We start from the raw sequence: 22,169 nt of genomic DNA on the forward strand, positions 1-22,169 counted from the left end.
CCTCTGTGGAGATGGGAGAAACATCCAAGACAACCATCTCTTTAGCACTCCACCGATCAGGCCTTTATGGTAGAGTGGCCAGATGGAAGCCACTCCTCAGTAAAAGGCACACGACAGCCTGCTTGGAGTTTGCCAAAAGGCACCTAAAGGAATCTCAGACCATGAGAAACAAAATTCTCTGGTCTGATGAAACCAAGATTGAACTCTTTGGCCTGAATGTCAAGTGTCACGTCTGGAGGAAACCTAGCACCATCCCTACGGTGAAGCATGATGGTGGCAACATCATGCTGGGGGGGTGTTTTTCAGTGGCACGGACTGGGAGACTAGTCAGGATCGAAGGAAAGATGAACGGCGCAAAGTACAGAGAGATCCTTGATGAAAACATTTGCTCCAGAGCGCTGAGGACCTCAGACTAGGGAGAAGGTTCACCGTCCAAAAGGACAAGGACACTAAGCACACATCCAAGACAACGCAGGAGTGGCTTCAGGACAAGTCTCTGAATTTCCTTGAGTAGCCAAGCCAGATCCCGGACTAGAACCAAAGCGAACATCTCTGGAGGGACCTGAAAATAGCTGTGGAGCGACGCTCCCCATCCAACCTGACAGAGCATGAGAGGATCTGCCGAGAAGAATGGGAGAAACTCCCTAAATACAGGTGTGCCCAAGAAGACTCAAAGCTGTAATCGCTGCAAAGGTGCTTCAACAAAGTATTAAGTAAAGGGTCTGAATACTTACGTAAATGTGATATTTAATTCTATTTTATTTTTTTATAAATGTGCAAAACAAATTTTAAAAACATTTTCCTTTGTCATTATGGGGTATTGTGTCTAGATTGATAAGGGGGAAAAAACGACTCAATCCATTTTAGAATAAGGCTGTCACGTAACAAAATGTGGAAAAGGTCAAGGGGTCTGAATACTTTCCAAATGCACTGTATAAAGTACATGAAAATCATTGACTGCACCGGGCCTTAACAATAATAGGGAAAACACAACAGGGTTTAAAAATTGTAATCCTTTTATTTGCAGGGTTCTTTTTTCCAAGCAAACATGGTTTGTTTATAGCAACATGTAACATACATACAGTAACATAAAATGGCTTATTCACAAAGAATGATAACACATTCACTTTTTAAAAATAATTTCTTATACAAGTTATGTAAATGTTTTATTCATTTACATATAAATATTTTGCACGTGTACTGAATCAACAATCACCATCATTCTCTAACAGAATCCCATTGACATACTTCCATACAAGCCACCATTAATATAATACAGTATCATCCTGCATATAATCTCACAAACACATTACAATAACATGGTGAATTGGCAACTACTACATTAATACTATTCTATAAAACCGGTAAAACTTGCACAATGTACCGATGTTGGGATGTTGGGTATTTCCCATTGATTGAACAGTTAGTGTGCGGGACGGACATCCTAGGTAGAAAATAATTTTGCCATTGTGCTTAAAGGGATAGTACACCCAAATTACATACTGTATTGGTTTCCTTACCCTGTCTATGGACAAGGTTTGACAGCAATCCATTATTTGGTTTAGCATCCCTAGCACATGGTAATGTTTTAGCATTTGTGGAACAAATCTAATGTTGTATTTTTCATTCAAAATGTTCAAAACATCTAGAAGTGACTTTGTTGAGCTTCATAATCAATTTGAGATACTTTTGTATGATTTGGTGTAGATGTGCAAAAACAGCTAATACCAATGACTTGAATGGGATTTGTGCCACAAATGCTAAAATGTTAGCATGTGGAAACAGTGCCAGGGAAACTAAACCAAAGCATGGATTGCTGTCATACCTTGTGCATAGACTGCTTATTACACGACAGGTAAGGAAACATATGTCTCATTTTAAATTTGGATGAACAATCCCTTTAATGACAACTGGAATGTGTCAAGTTTTGACATAGATTGACACCAGGAACATATTTAAAAAGGCATTTTAAGATCTTATTGCCAGTCAGCTGCCAAGATATTGCAATTTAAATTCCACTAAGATCTATCTAAAATCATAAGATCATAACAACATTTTTAAAACTGCACATGGATTAACACAGGCACTTGGTAGGACCTGTCATTCAGTATTTCCAGAATACATACGTATGTAGCAGAGGTGGTTTGTTGAATACGCTCCCATGATCAGTAAACTTACTTTGGACCGGAAGATTTGTTAGCTTCCACACCGAGGCTTTAGCTCAGAGGTCTAACAAGTCGCGCAGGCAGCTTGAGTTAGATACCCATCTGCCACACATACTGTATAGTAATTAACATAAATGTTTTACGAACAACAAGGAAAGTTACATTTAGGGAAAAGTTACAGTTAGCACCCTGGTTACACATACAATCCCTATCGAGAATTTAAGCTCATCAAAAAGAGAGGAGTATCATTTTCTGCCCTGGTTGCAAAACTCTGAGGGGAAGAAGGCTCCCTCTGCATCACTGCCAGGAGAGCCGCACAGGCTGTCCTCTTCACAGCTCATATCCTCACAGGAATCCTCACTAAATATATGCAGGGGAGAACAGATGTAATCATTACCATCTTCAGATTAGTGAGTTAACTTTTCTTTCTTCCCTGAAACATCATAGAAATGTAGAAGTGATGTGGCGCATTGCGCTGCAGTACAATTCAATAATGAGCCTTTATGTTCACATACAGTAGCTCTAATGTAGTCAAATGTTATTATATTATTAAACAGTGAAGTGCATTAAAAGGGGCTGTTTGTTTACCTCTCACTTTCATCCCAGCTGCCCTCTGGAATAGTCGGCAGTTCAGGGACACTGAAGTGATTAGCGTGCAAATTTTGGGCGGTTCGTCTGGACACGATCCACACCAGTTTTTTGTTGTCTGGTTTGTTACATTCACTTGAGCTGTACTCAGTCATGCATTTGGCCACGAGTCCCCTCCAGTAGAGTAACTCACTGTCAACAATCTGTGAAGGGAACAGGAAACATTTGAGAAGCTGGCGGAAGACATAAATATAATAAATAAATATAAATAAATAGAGTAGTCATCCAAGCCAGAAGGTGCTAGTTTCATGTAGCATGTTGTCAGATGACTTCACTTGTTCAGTGCCAGGGTAAAGTATAATGCCAGTGTCAGCCTCAGTGGGTCTTTGTATTCTAACAATATAATAACTGTCATTGGTCACAACACCGTCATATCAAACTGAGGGCTATGTAAGTAAACTGTATAATACCTTTAACTGCCTTTGGAGTTCTTGGACAATTTCCAACATGGCAAGAGACTGGAGGGCATCAAATTCCTGAGTAATGACAGACAGTGCCAGCACCGATGGCTGAAGAAAAAAAATGAAAAAACGTATCAGTCCTACAACTCAACGTTAACATTCTTGTCATTTAAAAGTGTATTGGCCTGAGAATAATTCTTACTTTTGCTTTAGAGAAAATAAGCTGGCATAAGCAGGCTTTTAGCTGGGCTTCCAGTCTTTCAATGCTTGGGATCTCCCCCCTTAAAATAAAGGGAACTCTCATGTGATCCTCATGTCAACTGATCATTAGGATATCAACTTTACAGCTTCTAGCCATTGGAAAAATACATCACTGATGGCATAACGTGAAAAGTGATCAATTGAGAAACAAAGTGCTCACCTTTCTGATGTAAGTGATACAATGACAGCATGGTATAAGTGTAAAAAAGTTAAGGCTGTGATGGCTTTGAGCTCCAAGTTGAGTTTTTCAGAGATGATCTTCTCCATTCGGCTGAGGTCAGACACAGTGAACTTGCTTTGGCTGATGCGGATGAGTTCATGGGTGGGTGAGATGTTGCACTCGTCCTCAACCATTTTGGCAGCAATATGGAGACAGGAGACTCCAATGCAGGGCACATGCTTAGTTTGGACCTGTGAACATGCCATTATAGTGATACACTCGTCAGCATTAATGGGCTACTTCTGCAGAGTTCGATTATAATTAAAAACGAAATAAAAAGCATGCAAATTTACACAACGTAAACAACAAGACAGGTATCAAACAATAAACTAATTGCATACAATACGCAATTATGTAGAATATTCAGTGTGACCACATCACAAAACAAATATCTTTAAAAGACACACCTTCATAATGGCTAAGAACCTATCCAGTAGATTGACAGCTAGGACAAATGTCTGGGTGCTGAAACCAAAGAAACTGGCCAGGCTCCACAGGTCTTCAACTTTGGCATTTCTGCATTTTGCAGAGACTCCATCGTGATTCTGAAAAATGAATGTTAAACACCACAACAAAACATCAAAATAGCACATCAAAACACTACTGAAAGGTAAGTACAGTATATAGAACTGAGTCACTGGGATAGCAATACCTACCTCTGCTGCAGACTCCATTATATTGAGGCCAGTTTCCCTTGGTAAAAAGTCTGCTTCTTGAGCAATGTATGACTTTAGCTCTTTGACAAGCCAACATGTTTCATTGTCAAGGTCTTGAAGATCCTGCATCCTGAAAAAAAACATTTTGTTTTATGTGATTAGATCCAAAACAAATCAACTGTAACATTTCCCTCAGAGAAAGGGGGACTGTTTTACACCACCCACAGGGTGTCAAAATGTCAATGGCAGCCACCCATAATCATAGCTAGCTAGATTGCTAGCTATGATTTACAATAGGCCCAATACCGTTCTTGAAAACGAAAAGCATAGCATTATTGATAATTAAAACAGTGACAGGCAAAGGTTTCTCAGTTGTAAAAATAAAATCAACAGCTAAACACAAGAGAAAATAATCAGCAATAATATTTTGTTCAGATCAGATTTTGGATCCTTGATATAACACTTAAGCATGACCACCTGTCAACATGTGCCTTTGAAATGCTTGGAATTGGTCATTTCAGGTCAATGTGAAAATGCCATCATCTGAAAAGGTTCAGTTATCTGATTTAAGTCACAATTTCACACATCTCTGAGCTCACATGCTCGATATTGTACAGTTGAGAACACAATCAGAACTCAATTTCACATTTTACATTTGATCCAGCTATTTCAGTCAGGACATCTTCTGTTGCTGGGATTTTAAAATATTTTTCCCTTTTCACTTGCCCTGCACCATGAAGCTGTCGGCAGTAGGTCAGATTTATGCTGCAGAATAGAGCTCACCAGTTTGTAGTCCTGAAAAACTGAAATTAAATCTCTGGTTCGTTCAGCCATTCCTATGCGGGAAATTTATGGGGAAAGACTGGGTTTTGGGGATAAACGCCAAAAATAAGGTCTGAGGTTAACGCAGGCTTAGAAGATCTTATACGTTTTGTTCTATGAGATAACATCAGTCAGTTAACATGACCTTTATGAATTATGAAGCATAATTTTGATGACATAAATGTTTCAAAATTCACAAAAAGTTACATTAGATGATGAAGATGATCACGTAGAACAAAACGTATAAGATCTCTGAAGCCTGTGTTTACCACAGACCTTATTTACCACAGCTTTTAACCAACAAGCTAAAGTTAAGTCTGTTGCATGCTTCCCAGTCAAAACAGTTTTTTTCCGGCTGTTCGAGCGCACACATTTTCCTATTGAGGCAAGTCGAAGTTTGGCAATAGTGTGCAACTGCAACTGTCTACCAGTCGCCCCCGCCTCCCGTTAGCACAGCGGGCGAGAGGCTTGGACAGCACCGTGTGCTAGCTAACTTGCTAATTAGCGACACCTGGGGCGAAAGACGCCATCTGCCCGTGTGTACTAGCTATAGCTAGCTACCATTGTCGACCGCTCAGTAAACAATGGACCTGATCGGACAGCTCAGAGCTTCTGCTCTTTTCTGTCCATAAGAAACAAATGGATTGGTGGAATAGGCAGAGCAGGGCAGGAGCAAGGAAGGAAGGTGTGGTCAAGCAAGGCATCCCCTCCCTGAGGCTAGATGCCCTAAGGTTTTTATAATTGTCGGCCGCGTCTCTTCTGTGGGTTTTATCAGCGGTCGGAATCCAACGTCATAGTGCATTACTGCCACCTACTGTGTTCCTGCCCCTCCCCGTCTATGTAGTGGTCTACTGTCACCACTGATAAATCCACCATAATTGAGAATTTCAATAAGCATTTTTCTACGGCTGGCCATGCTTTCCACCTGGCTACTCCTACCCCGGTCAACAGCACTGCACCCCCAACAGCAACTCGCCCAAGCCTTCCCCATTTCTCCTTCTCCCAAATCCTTTCAGCTGATGTTCTGAAAGAGCGGCAAAATCTGGACCCCTACAAATCAGCCGGGCTAGACAATCTGGACCCTTTCTTTCTAAAATTATCTGCCGAAATTGTTGCCACCTCTATTACTAGCCTGTTCAACCTCTCTTTCGTGTCGTCTGAGATTCCCAAAGATTGGAAAGCAGCTGCGGTCATCCCCCTCTTCAAAGGGGGGACACTCTTGACCCAAACTGCTACAGACCTATATCTATCCTACCATGTCTTTCTAAGGTCTTTGAAAGCCAAGTCAACAAACAGATTACCGACCATTTCGAATCTCACCATACCTTCTCTGCTATGCAATCTGGTTTCAGAGCTGGTCATGGGTGCACCTCAGCCACGCTCAAGGTCCTAAACGATATATTAACCGCCAACGATAAGAAACATTACTGTGCAGCCGTATTCATTGATCTGGTCAAGGCTTTCGACTCTTGTCAATCACCACATCCTCATCGGCAGACTCGACAGCCTTGGTTTCTCAAATGATTGCCTCGCCTGGTTCACCAAACACTTCTCTGATAGAGTTCAGTGTGTCAAATCGGAGGGTCTGCTGTCCGGACCTCTGGCAGTCTCTATGGGGGTGCCACAGGGTTCAATTCTTGGACCGACTCTCTTCTCTGTATACATCAATGAGGTCGCTCTTGCTGCTGGTGAGTCTCTGATCCACCTCTACGCAGACGACACCATTCTGTATACTTCCGGCCCTTCTTTGGACACTGTGTTAACAACCCTCCAGGCAAGCTTCAATGCCATACAACTCTCCTGCCGTGGCCTCCAATTGCTCTTAAATACAAGTAAAACTAAATGCATGCTCTTCAACCGATCCCTACCTGCACCTACCCGCCTGTCCAACATCACTACTCTGGACGGCTCCAGAATACGTGGACAACTACAAATACTTAGGTGTCTGGTTAGACTGTAAACTCTCCTTCCAGACCCATATCAAACATCTCCAATCCAAAGTTAAATCTAGAATTGGCTTCCTATTTCGCAACAAAGCATCCTTCACTCATGCTGCCAAACATACCCTTGTAAAACTGACCATCCTACCAATCCTCGACTTTGGCGATGTCATTTACAAAATAGCCTCCAATACCCTACTCAACAAATTGGATGCAGTCTATCACAGTGCAATCCGTTTTGTCACCAAAGCCCCATATACTACCCACCATTGCGACCTGTACGCTCTCGTTGGCTGGCCCTCGCTTCATACTCGTCGCCAAACCCACTGGCTCCATGTCATCTACAAGACCCTGCTAGGTAAAGTCCCCCTTATCTCAGCTCGCTGGTCACCATAGCATCTCCCGCCTGTAGCACACGCTCCAGCAGGTATATCTCTAGTCACCCCCAAAACCAATTCTTTCTTTGGCCGCGTCTCCTTCCAGTTCTCTGCTGCCAATGACTGGAACGAACTACAAAAATCTCTGAAACTGGAAACACTTATCTCCCTCACTAGCTTTAAGCACCAACTGTCAGAGCAGCTCACAGATTACTGCACCTGTACATAGCCCACCTATAATTTAGCCCAAACAACTACCTCTTTCCCAACAGTATTTAAATAATTTATTTATTTTGCTCCTTTGCACCCCATTATTTTTATTTCTACTTTGCACATTCTTCCATTGCAAAACAACCATTCCAGTGTTTTATTTGCTATATTGTATTTACTTTGCCACCATGGCCTTTTTTGCCTTTACCTCCCTTCTCACCTCATTTGCTCACATTGTATATAGACTTGTTTATACTGTATTATTGACTGTATGTTTGTTTTACTCCATGTGTGACTCTGTGTCGTTGTATCTGTCGAACTGCTTTGCTTTATCTTGGCCAGGTCGCAATTGTAAATGAGAACTTGTTCTCAACTTGCCTACCTGGTTAAATAAAGGTAAATAAATAAATGTACAGGAGATGCAGGAATGTCCCAAATTGCGGGAAGCAGTTGCACTCTTCTCATATTCTGTAGCCGAAGCCTACACCCCTTGGTCAACAGTACTACTCCTAGTAGGTGTGGGAACATGAAGAATTTGTTATCATTCGACGAGAGACGGCTAGTTTTCATGCACCAAACATTTTAGCTAGATGTAAAATTGCGTGACTAAGACTTCTTCGGCAAAAACTTCCAAATTAATGAGATTTCTTGATATATCTTAGATTAATTCTTATTATTTTGAGAAAGTGTTTCTGACTATGTTGTTGCTAGGGTGGGTCAAGATGGATAGACAATTATATTGATGCTTTTTCAAATATTTCAAGTGAAGGAATTATGCGAGCACAGACGGTTGCTGTTAACTAAAAATGACACAACGATTAGGTTCCAGTTTAACAACGTTTAATTCATCGTATTTCCACAGTACATAGTTGCCATTGCACTCAGGCCAGGCCCATCTCCAGTGAGACTCTTGCGCAGGTGTAGCCGATGTGAAATGGCTAGCTAGTTAGCGGTGGTGCGCGCTACTGCCGTTTCAGTCGGTGACGTCACTTGCGCTGAGACCTTGGAAGTAGTGGTTCCCCTTGTTCTGCAAGGGCCGCGGCTTTGTGGAGTGATGGCTAACGATGTTTCGAGGGTGACTGGTGACGTGTGCAGAGCGTCCCTGGTTCGCGCCCAGGTCGGGGAGAGGGGACGGACGTAAAGTCTTGCTTCGCCTTGCCGAGTTCTGATAGGAGCGAATGGAACCTATGTATCCGCACGCCTTAAGCCTCCGTTAGTGCCTACAAAAAGACGCCATTACGATTGCTCTCAATGTTTTTCATTTAACTAGCTAACCGTAATAAAATCACTTCAAAATTCACTGCTATCTACAATTATCTTTATTTAGGAACAGTGGTAATTGTATTTGAGATTGAGAAAAAGATTTTCAAAGGAATTTTGCCAGAAGTCACATGGATATCCTTGGTTAGCTAGCTTAGACACAATAGGGCTAGCTAATGTTTGCTAGGTAACGGTTTGTTCAGAATACATATATAATTATTTATTTTTCAGAGTACATTTAGCAGAAAGGGTCTAGCTATATGGTAATATTTGATCAGAAATACAATAGCTATATTATTTTCATGTTGTAGTTAGTCACGTTTTGGTGGTTAGCTAATGTTAGTTGGCTAGCTGACTGCAGTATTAGCTGTTTAAAATGGCAGCCTCATCAAGTTGATAGGGAATTCACTGACTGGCTAACTAACAACTACATCATATCTCATTATCTGCATATGAGTGATCATTATTGACAAACGTTTATTCCCCACATATTCTCACGTCAGTATCATTAGTTTTCATTTCTGATCCAGAAAAGGACTCACAAATCTTAGCAGACTAAACTCAACTCCTCAATTTGAAATGGAGTTGAGCAGTGTCTAGGGTGGACTGGAGCACCAATGTCACATAAAATGTCATTAAAAAAACTACTTATTTCAGCAACCAAAGAATAGCACACAATTACACAGAACAATCTTGTGTGTAATTGTGGGCTATTCTTTGGGTGCTGAAATCAGTAGCTAGTTTTAAAAAAATGTGAAGTTGCCGCTCAACTCTATTGTAAATGCTGGAGTTAATCAGCGAACAAAAGCCAAATCTGTAACTTGTGTTGCTTGCAGTATTATTATTTTCATTTAGACCTGAAATTATGCCAGCAAATAATGTTATGGACAGAAATGACATATTCACCAAAATGTAGAAATAACAGCCAAATGCAGTGATAGACAAAACTGCTGATAAGGCTTTATGAAACATAAATCAACATTATTATTATGTTTTATGGTTTACATGGAGACCGTTGCCTGCCATCTTTAACATTATTTCTTAAAAGTATCCAACAAAATGTGACTGATAGTAGAATGGATGTATTGAAAAGCAAGCAGTCTCGTCTCATAGGCGGGGCACAATTGGCCCAGCGTTGTCTGGGTTAGGGTTTGGCCGGGGTAGGCCGTGATTGTAAATAAGAATTTGTTCTTAACTGACTTGACTAGTTAAATAAAGGTTAAATAAAAAACATTGAATGATTACTATATTATTTAGCTTGCTGCTAACGTTAGCGGGGGGAAAAAACAGTCGTATATAGGTCACGTATCAAGCTCATATTGGGACATTATTTTGACGCAATTAATTAACGTTAATAATCTTTAATGAAAAACGATCCCATGTATCTCAAAATTACATGCTAAGAGTATACAGTATACCAGCTGCAAAGAAAAAAGTGTCATCAAGCTAGGCTAGCTAATGTGAGCTAAGTTAGCTAACAAGACAGAGTCATTTCGTACCTTGCCAAACGCTTGGAACAAGACGAATTTGTGCACATATCAAATCAGTATTCACATTTCCATTTCGATTATGTTTGCTATAACGTAAATTAACACTATGTTTACTAAATTGTAATCTAATGTAATGTTGGTGTTGATAATGTCCGTCTTGAAATAAATACAACAACGCTTGAACCACAGAACAATGAGAGATATTTCGACGAATGTATAAATGTGAAGCTTCCGCTTGGCGTTTCCAATCACTACCAAATATGATAGTGAGAGGAAGCCCAGTGGCTGGTAGTGGGAGAAGATGGACCGAGACAGATTTTGTCCGACATTCTGCACATTTTCTCATCGATTACATATTTGATCTCAAAAAGGTGTTCTGTTCTTAAAACTATAATATGTTATGAGCAGAGTGGACTAAGTTTTGTAGACGTTACCCTTTGCCAAATAAAAATAAATCGCGTTGTTTAGAAGGAGTGCAAAGGCGTATGTCGGTATTGTACACGCGCACTGCACGGAGTAGGCGTTTCCGAACGAAACATGCAAATACTTGCTAGAACTTACCAATAGGATCTCGCTAGCTTTAGCTTGGCACTGCCCACCTCCTTGCTTGTTCTGCCCACTATGACTCATTTGTCCCCATTGGAAACAATAGGCGGTGGTCTATCTTGGGTTAATTATAACATCTTTGCGGATTCAACGACTGTCGTTGTCTCGTAAACTACAACATCCATCGGGCACCGGTGGATGACAACAGGTTCTACTACCCTTTAATATTTTGTATTTAACAGCAAAGTAAACATCTTTCTGTTCGTTCTTGACATAGTATCTATAAAGTCAGGAACAAGTTTGTGGAGTTAGCTAGCTAACGTTTCTAAAATCCACCAACTCTGAAGAAAGCACGAAATCAACGGTTTCCATGGCGAGCGATTAAGCTTCCCTAACGTTATAACGTTAGTAGTTACTTGTAGCTGCAGGCGCTTGTGGATTTGCACATGCTATCTCACAAGGCTAGATAGCTAACCAACTGATAATGTCATCTGTATCTCAAAATTCCATACCTAAAAATAGTGATTTATCGATCCATAAATCGTCTGAATTTTTTGATGATGGATTATTGCACGAGATTCCAACAACAACAAGTAAGTCAATTAACCTGACTAGCTAGTTATAACGTCGTTAGCTAGCAACGCTTATTTGTCATAGTGCTGGTCCCTGGCGCCATCCGCAGTGGCAGCACTGAGCCACCCTCTTTGGCTATCTAATTAAGATAACTACCCCTACCTTACAGGTACAAATGACACCAGTACTGTCCCTAAAAGGTACAAGAATCTGGATGAGTTGAGGTAATTTTTCCACTTTTAAGTTTCTCTAGCTAGATAACACGTTACCTGTTAACTGCCCTACCTCCTTTTTCAAAACACTGACGTTCGCTACCTACCTGTATTTGAAAACAGTCTGCCTTTTGCACCATGAACCGTCATCCATTTGGAAGCGAATTTGTTAGGTTGGCTTTCTTTACAGTGAGGAGCTCAACAGACGAACCAAGGAGACCCAAATGCTGCAAGAAGAGGTGGAACATGCAACTAAAATTACCATGGAGAAAATGGGACGCACATTTCCCAGCAGCTCGCCCTCACAAATAAATTACTTTCCCATTTTTATGGGTGAGTATGAGGTTTTCTTGTATCATTAATAAAAATACAGTCATTGCAAAGCGTATGCACTAGCTAGCTAGTACTAGCTCTATACAGTAACACGTCAAAATAGGACACTAACCTATTTTGAATTCTGGAGCTTCCTGTGGTACTTTGCTGTGATACGTTTTACCTATTGCCCCCTTTTTTATTTATTTTTTATTTTTTACAGATGGTTCATCGGAGGAGAACTCAGAAGTGCTGTCTCCATACCGACAGTCTTTGATCCAGCCTCTTACATATGACCATGATGGCCTGGATCTGATGGTGGTCAGAAGTGGTGTAACCTTCCCCGGGAAAGATGTTTTGGAAAATGTAATAGAGGACTACTCTCAGCAGGTGTCGGAGCTCCAAAAGCAGCTGAGTGAGGTTAGTCTGAGATGGAGGACTATTTATTTTCCTTTCCTGCTGAGAGTTGTTGATATAATCTGGTTGAAGGAGGCCTCCTGAACTAAGTTATTCGATTCAAAAGCCATGCAATTCTGTGCCACAGAGTTGCCATTGATTGCAGCACATTTGCTAATACTTTTTCAGATGTGTGCTTTTCATGAACAGCAGAAGTTCAAATTGCGTCAGTCCATCATCAAGCTGCAGACAAAGTTGCACGAGGTCCAGACTGAGAAAGATGCCCTGACTGATCTAAGGTAATTCATGCTAAAACCCTTGCAATGTAGGCCATTTGTACTGTATACCTTTAGACAGATCTCAGCTCATTTTAACTGTAAAGGATATAAGTTGCGTGAATGTTAATTGTTTTGTCCCTCAGAATGAAAGAGAGCAGAAAACAGGCAGATGTAATGGGGAAAATGCATGCAATAATCAGAGCGCTGCAAATCAATAAACAGACAGGGGACCAGAGGCTACTGGAGGCTGAGGAGGAAGCAAAGTCACAAAGCAGTAAAGCAGAGTCAATGGAGCGAACACTACAGGAGGTTCACTCCACACTGTTGGCTTATGAGAAACGGTGTAGAAACTATTTGTACTCCAGCCATGACGCACTGGGAGATGCGGTGCAGAAAGTATTACAGGACTTGGAGCATGAGAATCACAATCTGAGAGAAAGATTCCTGCTGGTAATACAGTCAGTCTTATGTTTTATGCCACTCTAAACACTTTTGTCAAAGGTTTGACGTGTTGTTCTTGATATTGTATCTTTCTATTCCAAACTCATTGTGTCAGGTGGAAGAGCAGATGGAGACTCAAGAACAGAAATGCCAAGATAAAGCAGAGATACGGTTGAAGGAGCAAAGGGAAAGGTACTTTTTCATTAACTTTTGACAATTCTTGCCTCAGTCACTTAAGTATGTTTACGACAAGTTCCTTGAGGCGACATGTCAACTTGCCTTGCTTGGCTTGCTTTGCTCTCTTCCAGACTGGAGCAGCTTATTACCAGTCATGACCAGGAGGTGGCGATATTGACTGAGAAATTGAGCAGCTCCAGAAGCAGTGCCTCCAGTTTGTCTGTCCAGGTGGAATTGCTACAGTGAGAGACGTTAATTAACTCGCAATACAATATCTACACATTTCCTGAGTTGAAATAATTCATTTGCTTTAAATTTAAATCACCTATATTTTAATTTAGTTGTAAAACATCAGTCTTATCTTTCAGAAAGTGTCCAAAAACATGCATTATTTCCTTCTGACCAGAAAACAAGGTGAGAGTCAGGCTTCAGTGCACCAGTGTCAGGTCAAGGACTTGGAGTCAGCTTTCTCCATCCTGCGCTCAGATCTACTGGATGGCCAGCGGATCCATGAAGACAAGGTAATGGCTACATATCTCTATTGTGTTTTAAATTATTAGAATAATGATAGTGGCCTTGGCCTATTCAAACAGAAGTTTAGGGGGTAGACATTGTAACACAGGAGGTTGGTGGCACCTTAACTGGGGTGGAAGGGCTCGTGGTAATGGCTAGAGCGGAATAAGTGGAGTGGTATCAAACACATGGTTTCTATGTGTTTGATGCCATTCCATTAGTGGCGTTCCAGCCATTATTATGAGCTGTCCTCCCCTCTGCAGCCTCCACTGCATTGCAATATTCTATGTGAAGGTTCTGAAGGTTTGGGTTGTCATGATGTTGTGTGCCAGGTGAGTGCTCTGGAGAAGCAGTTGGCTGAGGCCCAGTCCCAGGTGGAGGAGGCCCAGAGAGGGAGAGACGGATCTCTCCAGCAGGCAGAGGAGCTGGACTCTCAGCTCTGCCAGCTCACGGTAAGACAGCCCAGCCTCAGACATAAACAGGGAGGATACAGCCATAGTGTGCTCCCGCTCTGCTGTGGAAAAAGCACATTGCACATTTTTTAGATTCTAGAAAGCCTACATCTATCAATGTATTTGATATATAAATGGTAAAGTGGCTTTGATAAAAAAATGTTTTGAATAAATCCAAACGTATGAACACAAACTGCGATGAGTAAGAGTGGGTACTGTGTTACATGTGGGGTCAGTCAGAGCTCCGGCAGGTCCGTGAGGAGTTGGCCCTTGAGAAGGAGGAGACCAAACAGCTGCGGGAGCGGGACACGGGCCACAGTGTGACCAGCGACGGGCTGCGCAGGGAGCTGGAGGAGCGACGCCTGGGGGTGCAGCAGCTGGAGGTTCTGGTGGGATCTCTCAAAGACGACTGCCAGGCACAGATGGAGGCTCAGGTGAGAATTAAATGAAAAGCCTTGAGCTGTTTGTTTAAATGTTGTTGTTTTTTAAAAATGAAAAATGACACCAAGGCCTTAGTTGTCAAACACTTATGGTTTTGTATCTCCTCTGCCAGTTGTTGGGCGAGAAGCATCAATCGGAGCAGCAGGAGGAGCTGGCTGTGCTGCGAGGGGAGCTGAAACTGACCACAGACCAGCTAAACAGGGCCAGGGACGAGGAGCTGAGACTGCAGGCCCTACAGGGGGACCGGGATGAGGCGCTGAAGAGGGTCCAGGCGCTGCTGGAGGAGCGGGACAGGGAGCTGCAGCTGAGGCAACAGGAGGCGCAGCAGGGCCGGGCCAGGCTGGAGGAGGCCCAGGGCCACTGCCAGGCCCTCAGGGCAGAGACTGAGGTGCTGAGGCTCAAGCTGGAGGACCGGGAGAAGATGGTGAACCTGCTGCGGCTGCAGCTGGAGAGCACCACCCAGATGACCGTACAGCATGGACGTAGCATTGACTCCCTGCATGACGAGAAGAGCCGCCTCAGCAACCAGCTCAGTGAGCACAAGCTGGAGATCCAACAGCTAAGGGTTGGTTTGTTAGTTAGCTAGCTAGAGTTAGTTGACTACTTAGTTTTGATCATAGTTTATTTGCATCATCCTACTTTCATTTCATGGATGGTCGTTTCCTCCACCTCTGGGCCAGAGGTCATACAGGCTGCTAAAGGGAATCCTCAGTTAACACCAAGAATTGTTCCTTGTCTTGGATTATAATACTCCAATGTTTTCTTTTTGGGTGTGTTTTCAAAGCTATCCTACGAATAATGTTCAAACCCTGCTGTGTCCCACCCTGTACAGACAGACTTGGAGCAGCGTGAGGAGTGTTTGGCAGTGCTGGAGAAGGAGAGGCGAGTGCAGCAGGCTGGCCTGTCCGAACAGAGCCACTGTGACAAGGAGCTAAAGCTGGAGAAACAGAAGCTCACCGCTGAGCTAGAGATACAACGCATGCAACTGGTCACCCTCACAGGTACACTAGCTGTCATTATAGATGGCTTTCATATGAGAATATTCCCCATGCGCGGATAAAATGACGCACCCACTCTGTCAGTTCTTTCATCAGCAGGATAATGTTGTGGTTGTCCGTCTTGAGGCCGGCCTTCTAATCAACATAAACGATTGTGTCGACGTCGTGTCCTTGATTTAGCCAATTAAATGTTTTACTCCTGTGACCAAACTGTTATTTGTTAACGTTTCTCTATGAATTATGATCTTTATTAATTCTGTAATATTGAAGACCTTTCAATGATTAGATATAACGGCCTCCATTTCTCCAGTCTTTGGGGTAATACAGGTCTTTAGTGGCAAAAGGCAAGAATAATGATGAAGTTGCTAAACTGTGTTGGAAAAACACTTCAGCATGTGTTTCATGTTCATCAAGCCTTCATTGTGCTTTGTGTGCTGTGTGCTGTGTGTGTGTGTGTGTGTGTGTGTGTGTGTGTGTGTGTGTGTGTGTGTCCGTCTGTCTGTCTGTTGTCCAGAGGAGCATGAGGAGTTGAAGAGGCTCCACAGCAGTAAGAGTGAGGAGCAGGAGGGTGTGGTGGTGAGTCTCAAAGCCCAGCTGAAGACCACCCGGGCTGAGATAGACCAGGCCAGGAGGACCCTAGAGGGGGTGGACGGACACGGTCAGCACTGCACATCTGATAAACATCACAGAGAACATTTATAGTATAGTAGAGAATTTTGTGTTTGTATGATTATGGGAAATATACTCTGTGTTTAGGCATGAGGTTTTTAGTTGAGAGAACTGACTATTGCAATGGATGAGTAAAGAGCTCTGGAAGAAATACTTTTTTTTTTAATTTTTTTTTTTTATCTCAACCAACATATTTCCAGACTTAACCCATCTTTCCCAGTACACTACCATTTTACTATTTGATTTGCAATATATGCATCTGTTTTACTGTGGTGTCTTAACGAAGGTCTAAACCTCTCTATTTGTACCATTTCTATCGAGATTGCCCCCCAAAATAAATTGTTTACCTAAGAGTATAATCATATTTTCCATTGTTTGATCGTGGTTCTTCAGATCTTCTAACAGTACTGTTTGTAGGTCTACACAGACATCGTGACTTAACAACCAGTCCTGGACCTGACACCAAAAGTGAGCCCCCGAAGGACAGAACCAAAAGAGATGATCTATTGGTTCTGTTTCCTAGTGGCAGAGTCTGGTCAATGCCCCAATATATTGAGCCTTATTTTTGTGGCGAGAATTTTATATAATAGTTTTAATTGAAAATAACGTATTTTGATGTGTCAATTTGTTTTCTCTATCAGTTCATAAACCCGATGCCTTGATATAGTTATCAAACCTCTCGACCTTAAGTAAAACTGATACATTTTACAATTTATACTAGTCATTTTAAGCCATGCATGGATTTTCTTTGGAGGCAGGCCAACAAATTAATTCCTGTCTCTTTTGAGCAATTGCCTCTTCCATTTTTGTGGCAGAGCTGCAACGAGTTTGTTATACTTTCGTATTGGGCATACACCTTTGTTAATAGCTTGTGTGACAATTTGGATGTAAATATAATTTCAGTATAATGTAGGCTTTAATTAATTCTCCCCCTCCATTGAGTAGACAGAAAGATATGAGAGTAGATGAACCTTGATTGACTCGTCCTCTCTGCCCTGCATCCCCTTTTCTGTCCAGGCCTGAAGGTTGCCATGGGAATGCAGAAGCAGATAAAAACTAAGCGAGACCAGATTCACTCTCTCCAGGGCCGAATCCAACTACTGGAGGAAACCATGGACAAACTGAGCCAGGTAGGAACACCTGACAGTCTGCTTTAGGGCTCCATGATGCAAAACTCAAAATTCTGAGTTAATCCCCATTCTCTCACTATTACACGTGCCCTGGCTTCCACACAGAAAAAAGGCCCGTGTCCTTAATTATGTAGGGGTTTTAAACAAGGGATTCTAGTGTTTACTTAAATGTATAATAATCTGCCATTCAATATGGTCTCTCTCTTCCCAGGAAAAGCATTACCAGAGTCTGGAGAGTAAGCGTCAGGTCCAGGAGCTGGCCTCAGTCACAGAGGAGAAGAGACAGATGGCAACTGAGTTGGAGACCGTCCGTTCCCTGGAGAGACTGCTCAGGGAGAAAGTGGCCAAACTGGAGGCGACCCTACACAAGGTGGTGTGGCACTACCTTGTATGTAAATTCACTTCATCACACAGTATGAATATATATATGCTTTGACTGATCCCCTTGCTACGTTCCTCAGATGTCTGGGAGTGTTATTGACTGTCAAGACTTCATCCAGTTGCAAGAGCAGGCGTTTGTGCGGCTGAAGCTGCAGCATGCTCAGGTACAGTTCAGTAAGATGGGTGTCCATTTGCCTCTATAGAGGTCTAATGCATATGATGTCTTGTTGTTTCTGTCCCTACCTTTTCTACTGTGTGCATTCAAGTGCTGTGTCTTTTCAGCAGGAGCTGCAGGGTCAAAACCTGCGAGACACAGGGAATGCTCAGCGTTCTTCCCCTACAAGCCCAACAGCCTGGAATGCACTAACCTCAACCCAGCACTGCTCTAACTGCCTGCTAGAGGTAAATCAATACAGAAATCTCCTACAAAATGGCTCCAATCCTCCCAGGGCCTGGCTTTATCGCTGTTTATTCAGCTGTGAAAAACAAAGATACAAGCTCAGCACATCTGACTTCCCCAAAATTAAAAACACACCCTGATTGCATTCCTGTGGTAGCACGACAGACTCGCTCATCAACCGTTTGACTTGACTCGGCCAATTTATTCAAAGCATGGAGGGATTCCAGATAGTAAACAAAAGATGTATGTGTTGAATATACTGTAATCCTTATTGGTATTGGCCATAATGGTATTTTACACAGCACCTCTTCACCCCTCTTGCAGTTGAAGTCGCAGCGGCTGCTGGAAAGCCCCACTATGGAGCTGCGTTCTCTAGTCAAAGAGCTGCGACGTGTGATTTCTGAGAACCCCGGACCACACACCAGCATTATCAAAAGGACCTCTGCTCCAGAGAGAGTGCACAGGACCACCCTGTAAGTCTGTCCTCATCTATTAGAGATCACGTGACCATTAGAGGTCATGATGTTACTAGTTTTCACCCCACATTTTATAGTGTGCGCCAATCTGTTTATTTCACAACCACTAGTGACCTTTTACGCAAATGTTTACAAAGATTGTGTTCTATTTGGTTCTTAATCAACCCATTAACTAAAATAATGTGGAGCCTCTTATTCAAATGTAATACAATACAATATTTATCTTACAGCAATGAAGTCACCAATTGTTTTACAAACGATGCCAAAACGACAAAGGGGACCTACAGCAGGTAAGAGCATGTATCCTTGAACCTCTTGTGTCTGACTGCCTGAGCATGGCAGTTGGCAACCGGCCCCTACCTGTGTCTTGGCTTTTCTACTCCTCAGGCCACATGCATGTGCAGTGTCTGTGGCATCGTTCTAATGCATGTTTGTGTATGCAATATGTGTAGTGGTGTGCCTCACCTCCTTAGGACAACTGATCTGGATGAGCGGAATTTAAACAGCACCTTCTCAAGCGAGAGTGAGTTTGTCTTTGTTGGTACGACCAACCACTTATACACAGTTAACAAAGCATGTGCTTAATTTCCCTTAATTCACACGTTTCGTATCACTCTTCGAGTCTCCTTTATCATCCCTGTGGTCCCCTCAAATGTAATATTATTAAGGAACACACTATTTTGATCAGTTAATCTTTCCTCCACTTTAGACATCGTTTGCTATTTCTACAGGCCGGGACTTCTCTTTTGTTGCATCTCTGCCTTGCTACACATCGTCACCTCGAGCCATGGCACTGGGCCACACGTCCCCTGTACACTCACTCCTGACTACTGACCACAGCCCCACGCATCTACAACCGAGCAGGCCTCTGCCTCAGGCAGAAAGCCCTCTTGCAGACATGTGCACATGTAAGTCCAACTGCCTTCAGTGTTATTACACCTCTGTTGTGTAACCAATGTGGGAGATGACCGAGGCCTTCTGTGCACCAGTTAAATGGGCTTGAAGTTCCTCTGTTACTACAGTATGTCGTCATAATACTGTTTGCATTTCTGAACTCTAATCTGTTGACCTTTTTGAGTGAGTTACTTGTGGTTTCACTTGAAATGTTTGTCCAGTGGCCAATCCGCAGGCTGAGTTGACAGGACGAACATGCAAGCACTTGCAAGGAAAACTGGACAGCCTTCAAAACATGGTGGATGACTTGCAGATGAAGAACCAAGGTTTGTTGAGCCAAGCCACTGTTTGAGTTCATTTTGAGTTCATATGACTGTTGTGCAGTGGTCGGTGACTGACATCCGTGCTAAAGAACTGAATCTGTATTTAGTGTTGAATTAGCCTAGATACCAATGTTGTCCACACTCTACAGTTGTGAGAATCCAGACTTATGTCTGTCCTTCCCTGTCTCGTGTAGCAGACAAATATTTAATAGGAATGTAATCAGATAAAATAGGATATTGGCTTGGGTAGGTCAATTTCATGATTGTATAAATAGATGGTTTATAGCTGACAACGTCACAAACGTTGCACACGCTTCAATGGGGCAGAAGTCCGTGACTTGTTTTGATTCTGGATGGCCAGATAGCTACCAACAATGATGAGAAACTGCCATGTGGGGAATCACAATTGGCTTGTTTCATCTTATTCTTGATACCATGTTTTGACTTATTTCATGTCAATGCTAATATGGATAAAAATTCACAAGCTAGCTATCCAATGTATCAATGTATTTGTGAGACAATAAGTGCTCATTGTGCAAATGTATATGTTTTTAATAAACATTGGAGACAAAATATAGTTTACATGTTATCAACAATCTAAGTCAACCTGTATGTTTTGCCCCATTGTTGAGCATGCATCGCTTTTGTTGCTAAACAACCAACACGTAAATGTAAAAAATAAAATAAATGTCAGAAAAACATGAATTCCTGATTAATCCGGAGAAATGCTGTTTGTCCGATAAACTGGATTGTTCTAAAGGTGGAATTTGACATGAAAACTCACTGTCTGTGAGAAACTTTCTCTTTTTTTTTTCTACAGACATGTCCTCTATGATAAAGGGTCAGGAGAGGAGGTTGATGTTCAAAGACAAAGGGAGGCTTTATAACAAGCAAGGCTCTGGGTGAATGTCTACATGTGTAACAAAAATAAACTTGTATTTAAATGAAGGCACTCTGATTGTGAATGGTCTTTTATTATTAATTGAAATTGCCAATGTCCATGGCATGTTACTTTCAACACAGCAAGATTGGCACTAAATATGATGACAGAAGGATAAACAATCTCTTGTTGTTCATAAAATGTCATTTATTCAAGGTAACTGAGGATGATCTGTGATGTACATGCATTGACAGACTGAATGTTTTCTAAACATGATCTGGAAACACGTGAAATTAAGATTTTCTTTTTTACCAGCATAGTGTCTTATTCTTGTGTACTATTGTGAAACTGACCTACATAATGCCTATTGAAACATGCCTGAAGGACCAATTTCCCTTTCCATGTTGAAGCAGAGATTGCTGCATCTGGCCTTGATCAATTGTCTCGCTCCTCTTCTGCAAAGAGAAGACTCAGAAAACAAATAATAGAAGAAAAGTCCCAAGTGAAAAAGTCAAGCAATCTGTATATAATATATATTTTTTAAATCTAATAATAATCTACCATTCAATATGGTCTCTATCTTCCCAGGAAAAGCATTACGCCTGTGCTGGGAAGCACTCACTACGTAAACGTGAAGCAATGTTGTCATACCCTACCCTCAGCCCCGTGCTGATGATGAACACTTGAGTCCCATGCATCTAATATAATTTCAGATCATTTTAACTGAAACGTCAAGGGGGATTGATGGTCTCTCAAAATCAATTGTCTCATAAATACCCACAAAGAACAAGGACGAGTTATACCAAAGACCCACCATTTCACTTGGTTCTGGTGGAAACTCAATGTCCTCAGGGATGATATTGGGGTCTTGTAATGGTTCATCAGCATCTCTTTACTTCCATGTTTTAGCATCTAGGAACCATGCTCCATATTTGGGGCTTTTAGTTCCTGGTTTGCTCTGTTGAACATGAGCATTATTATTTATATATATATATATATATATATATTTTTACATAGGCAGGAAACAAGAAAAAAAAATATATATATATACACATATATATATATATTTTTTTACATAGGCAGGAAACAAGAAAAAAAAATAAAGACTGCTATATTGGTCTACACATTAAGATAGATGGCAAGACTAATCTTACTCTCAATAGTAAGTCGAGATCCCGACTGAGTTATTTTTGGTCAGGGGCCTGTCATGCTAAATAATACCTGCCA

The 22,169-nt window shown here is 41.9% G+C and overlaps 2 protein-coding genes across 8 annotated transcripts; one reads left to right on the forward strand and one right to left on the reverse strand.

The window, feature by feature from the left end:
- Positions 1-998: 998 nt before the first annotated feature.
- Positions 999-12,027, reverse strand: LOC118358136 (cyclin-G2-like). Of its 2 annotated transcripts, none has more exons than XM_035735624.1 (8): positions 11,889-12,027; positions 4,352-4,481; positions 4,103-4,240; positions 3,636-3,886; positions 3,417-3,495; positions 3,224-3,322; positions 2,754-2,956; positions 999-2,525 (listed from the first exon to the last, which is right to left on the reverse strand). In XM_035735624.1, exons 1-8 carry the CDS (start codon positions 11,933-11,935, stop codon positions 2,411-2,413), a joined length of 1,062 nt encoding a protein of 353 aa, XP_035591517.1. In that variant the 5' UTR covers positions 11,936-12,027; the 3' UTR covers positions 999-2,410. The 2 variants fall into 2 exon arrangements, with proteins under 2 accessions (XP_035591517.1, XP_035591518.1); XM_035735625.2 differs by lacking the exon at positions 11,889-12,027 and adding an exon at positions 10,460-10,656.
- On the forward strand, positions 10,769-21,014 carry LOC118358134 (coiled-coil domain-containing protein 158-like). Of its 6 annotated transcripts, none has more exons than XM_035735621.2 (24): positions 10,770-11,589; positions 11,739-11,793; positions 11,972-12,114; positions 12,317-12,513; positions 12,679-12,788; positions 12,911-13,217; positions 13,324-13,400; positions 13,517-13,627; positions 13,792-13,906; positions 14,231-14,350; positions 14,587-14,784; positions 14,904-15,356; positions 15,624-15,792; positions 16,304-16,447; positions 17,476-17,588; positions 17,800-17,958; positions 18,050-18,133; positions 18,252-18,371; positions 18,694-18,842; positions 19,076-19,135; positions 19,319-19,368; positions 19,577-19,753; positions 19,961-20,065; positions 20,883-21,014. In XM_035735621.2, the coding sequence occupies exons 1-24, from the start codon at positions 11,481-11,483 to the stop codon at positions 20,966-20,968; spliced, it is 3,411 nt and encodes a 1,136-aa protein (XP_035591514.1). In that variant the 5' UTR covers positions 10,770-11,480; the 3' UTR covers positions 20,969-21,014. The 6 variants fall into 6 exon arrangements, 4 of the variants coding, with proteins under 4 accessions (XP_035591514.1, XP_035591512.1, XP_035591513.1 ...); XM_035735619.2 differs by having other exon boundaries at positions 10,772-11,589; positions 19,298-19,368; XM_035735620.2 differs by having other exon boundaries at positions 10,773-11,589; positions 18,255-18,371; positions 19,298-19,368.
- The last annotated feature ends 1,155 nt before the right edge of the window (positions 21,015-22,169 follow it).

Source organism: Oncorhynchus keta, chromosome 25 (assembly GCF_023373465.1).
Source record: "Oncorhynchus keta strain PuntledgeMale-10-30-2019 chromosome 25, Oket_V2, whole genome shotgun sequence".
Lineage (NCBI taxonomy): Eukaryota > Metazoa > Chordata > Actinopteri > Salmoniformes > Salmonidae > Oncorhynchus > Oncorhynchus keta.

Bases quoted from the DNA above. Each gene is read 5' to 3' on its own strand.
- LOC118358134 (XM_035735619.2), top strand. From the start codon at position 11,481: ATGTCATCTGTATCTCAAAATTCCATACCTAAAAATAGTGATTTATCG. The intron at 16,448-17,475 runs GTCAGCACTGCA...TTTTCTGTCCAG, and splicing joins AGAGGGGGTGGACGGACACG to GCCTGAAGGTTGCCATGGGA. The intron at 18,372-18,693 runs GTAAATCAATAC...CCCCTCTTGCAG, and splicing joins GCTCTAACTGCCTGCTAGAG to TTGAAGTCGCAGCGGCTGCT.
- LOC118358136 (XM_035735624.1), bottom strand. From the start codon at position 11,935: ATGGATGACGGTTCATGGTGCAAAAGGCAGACTGTTTTCAAATACAG. The intron at 4,241-4,351 runs GTAGGTATTGCT...TTCATTTTTCAG, and splicing joins TAATGGAGTCTGCAGCAGAG to AATCACGATGGAGTCTCTGC. The intron at 3,887-4,102 runs GTGTGTCTTTTA...GCATGTTCACAG, and splicing joins GGTTCTTAGCCATTATGAAG to GTCCAAACTAAGCATGTGCC.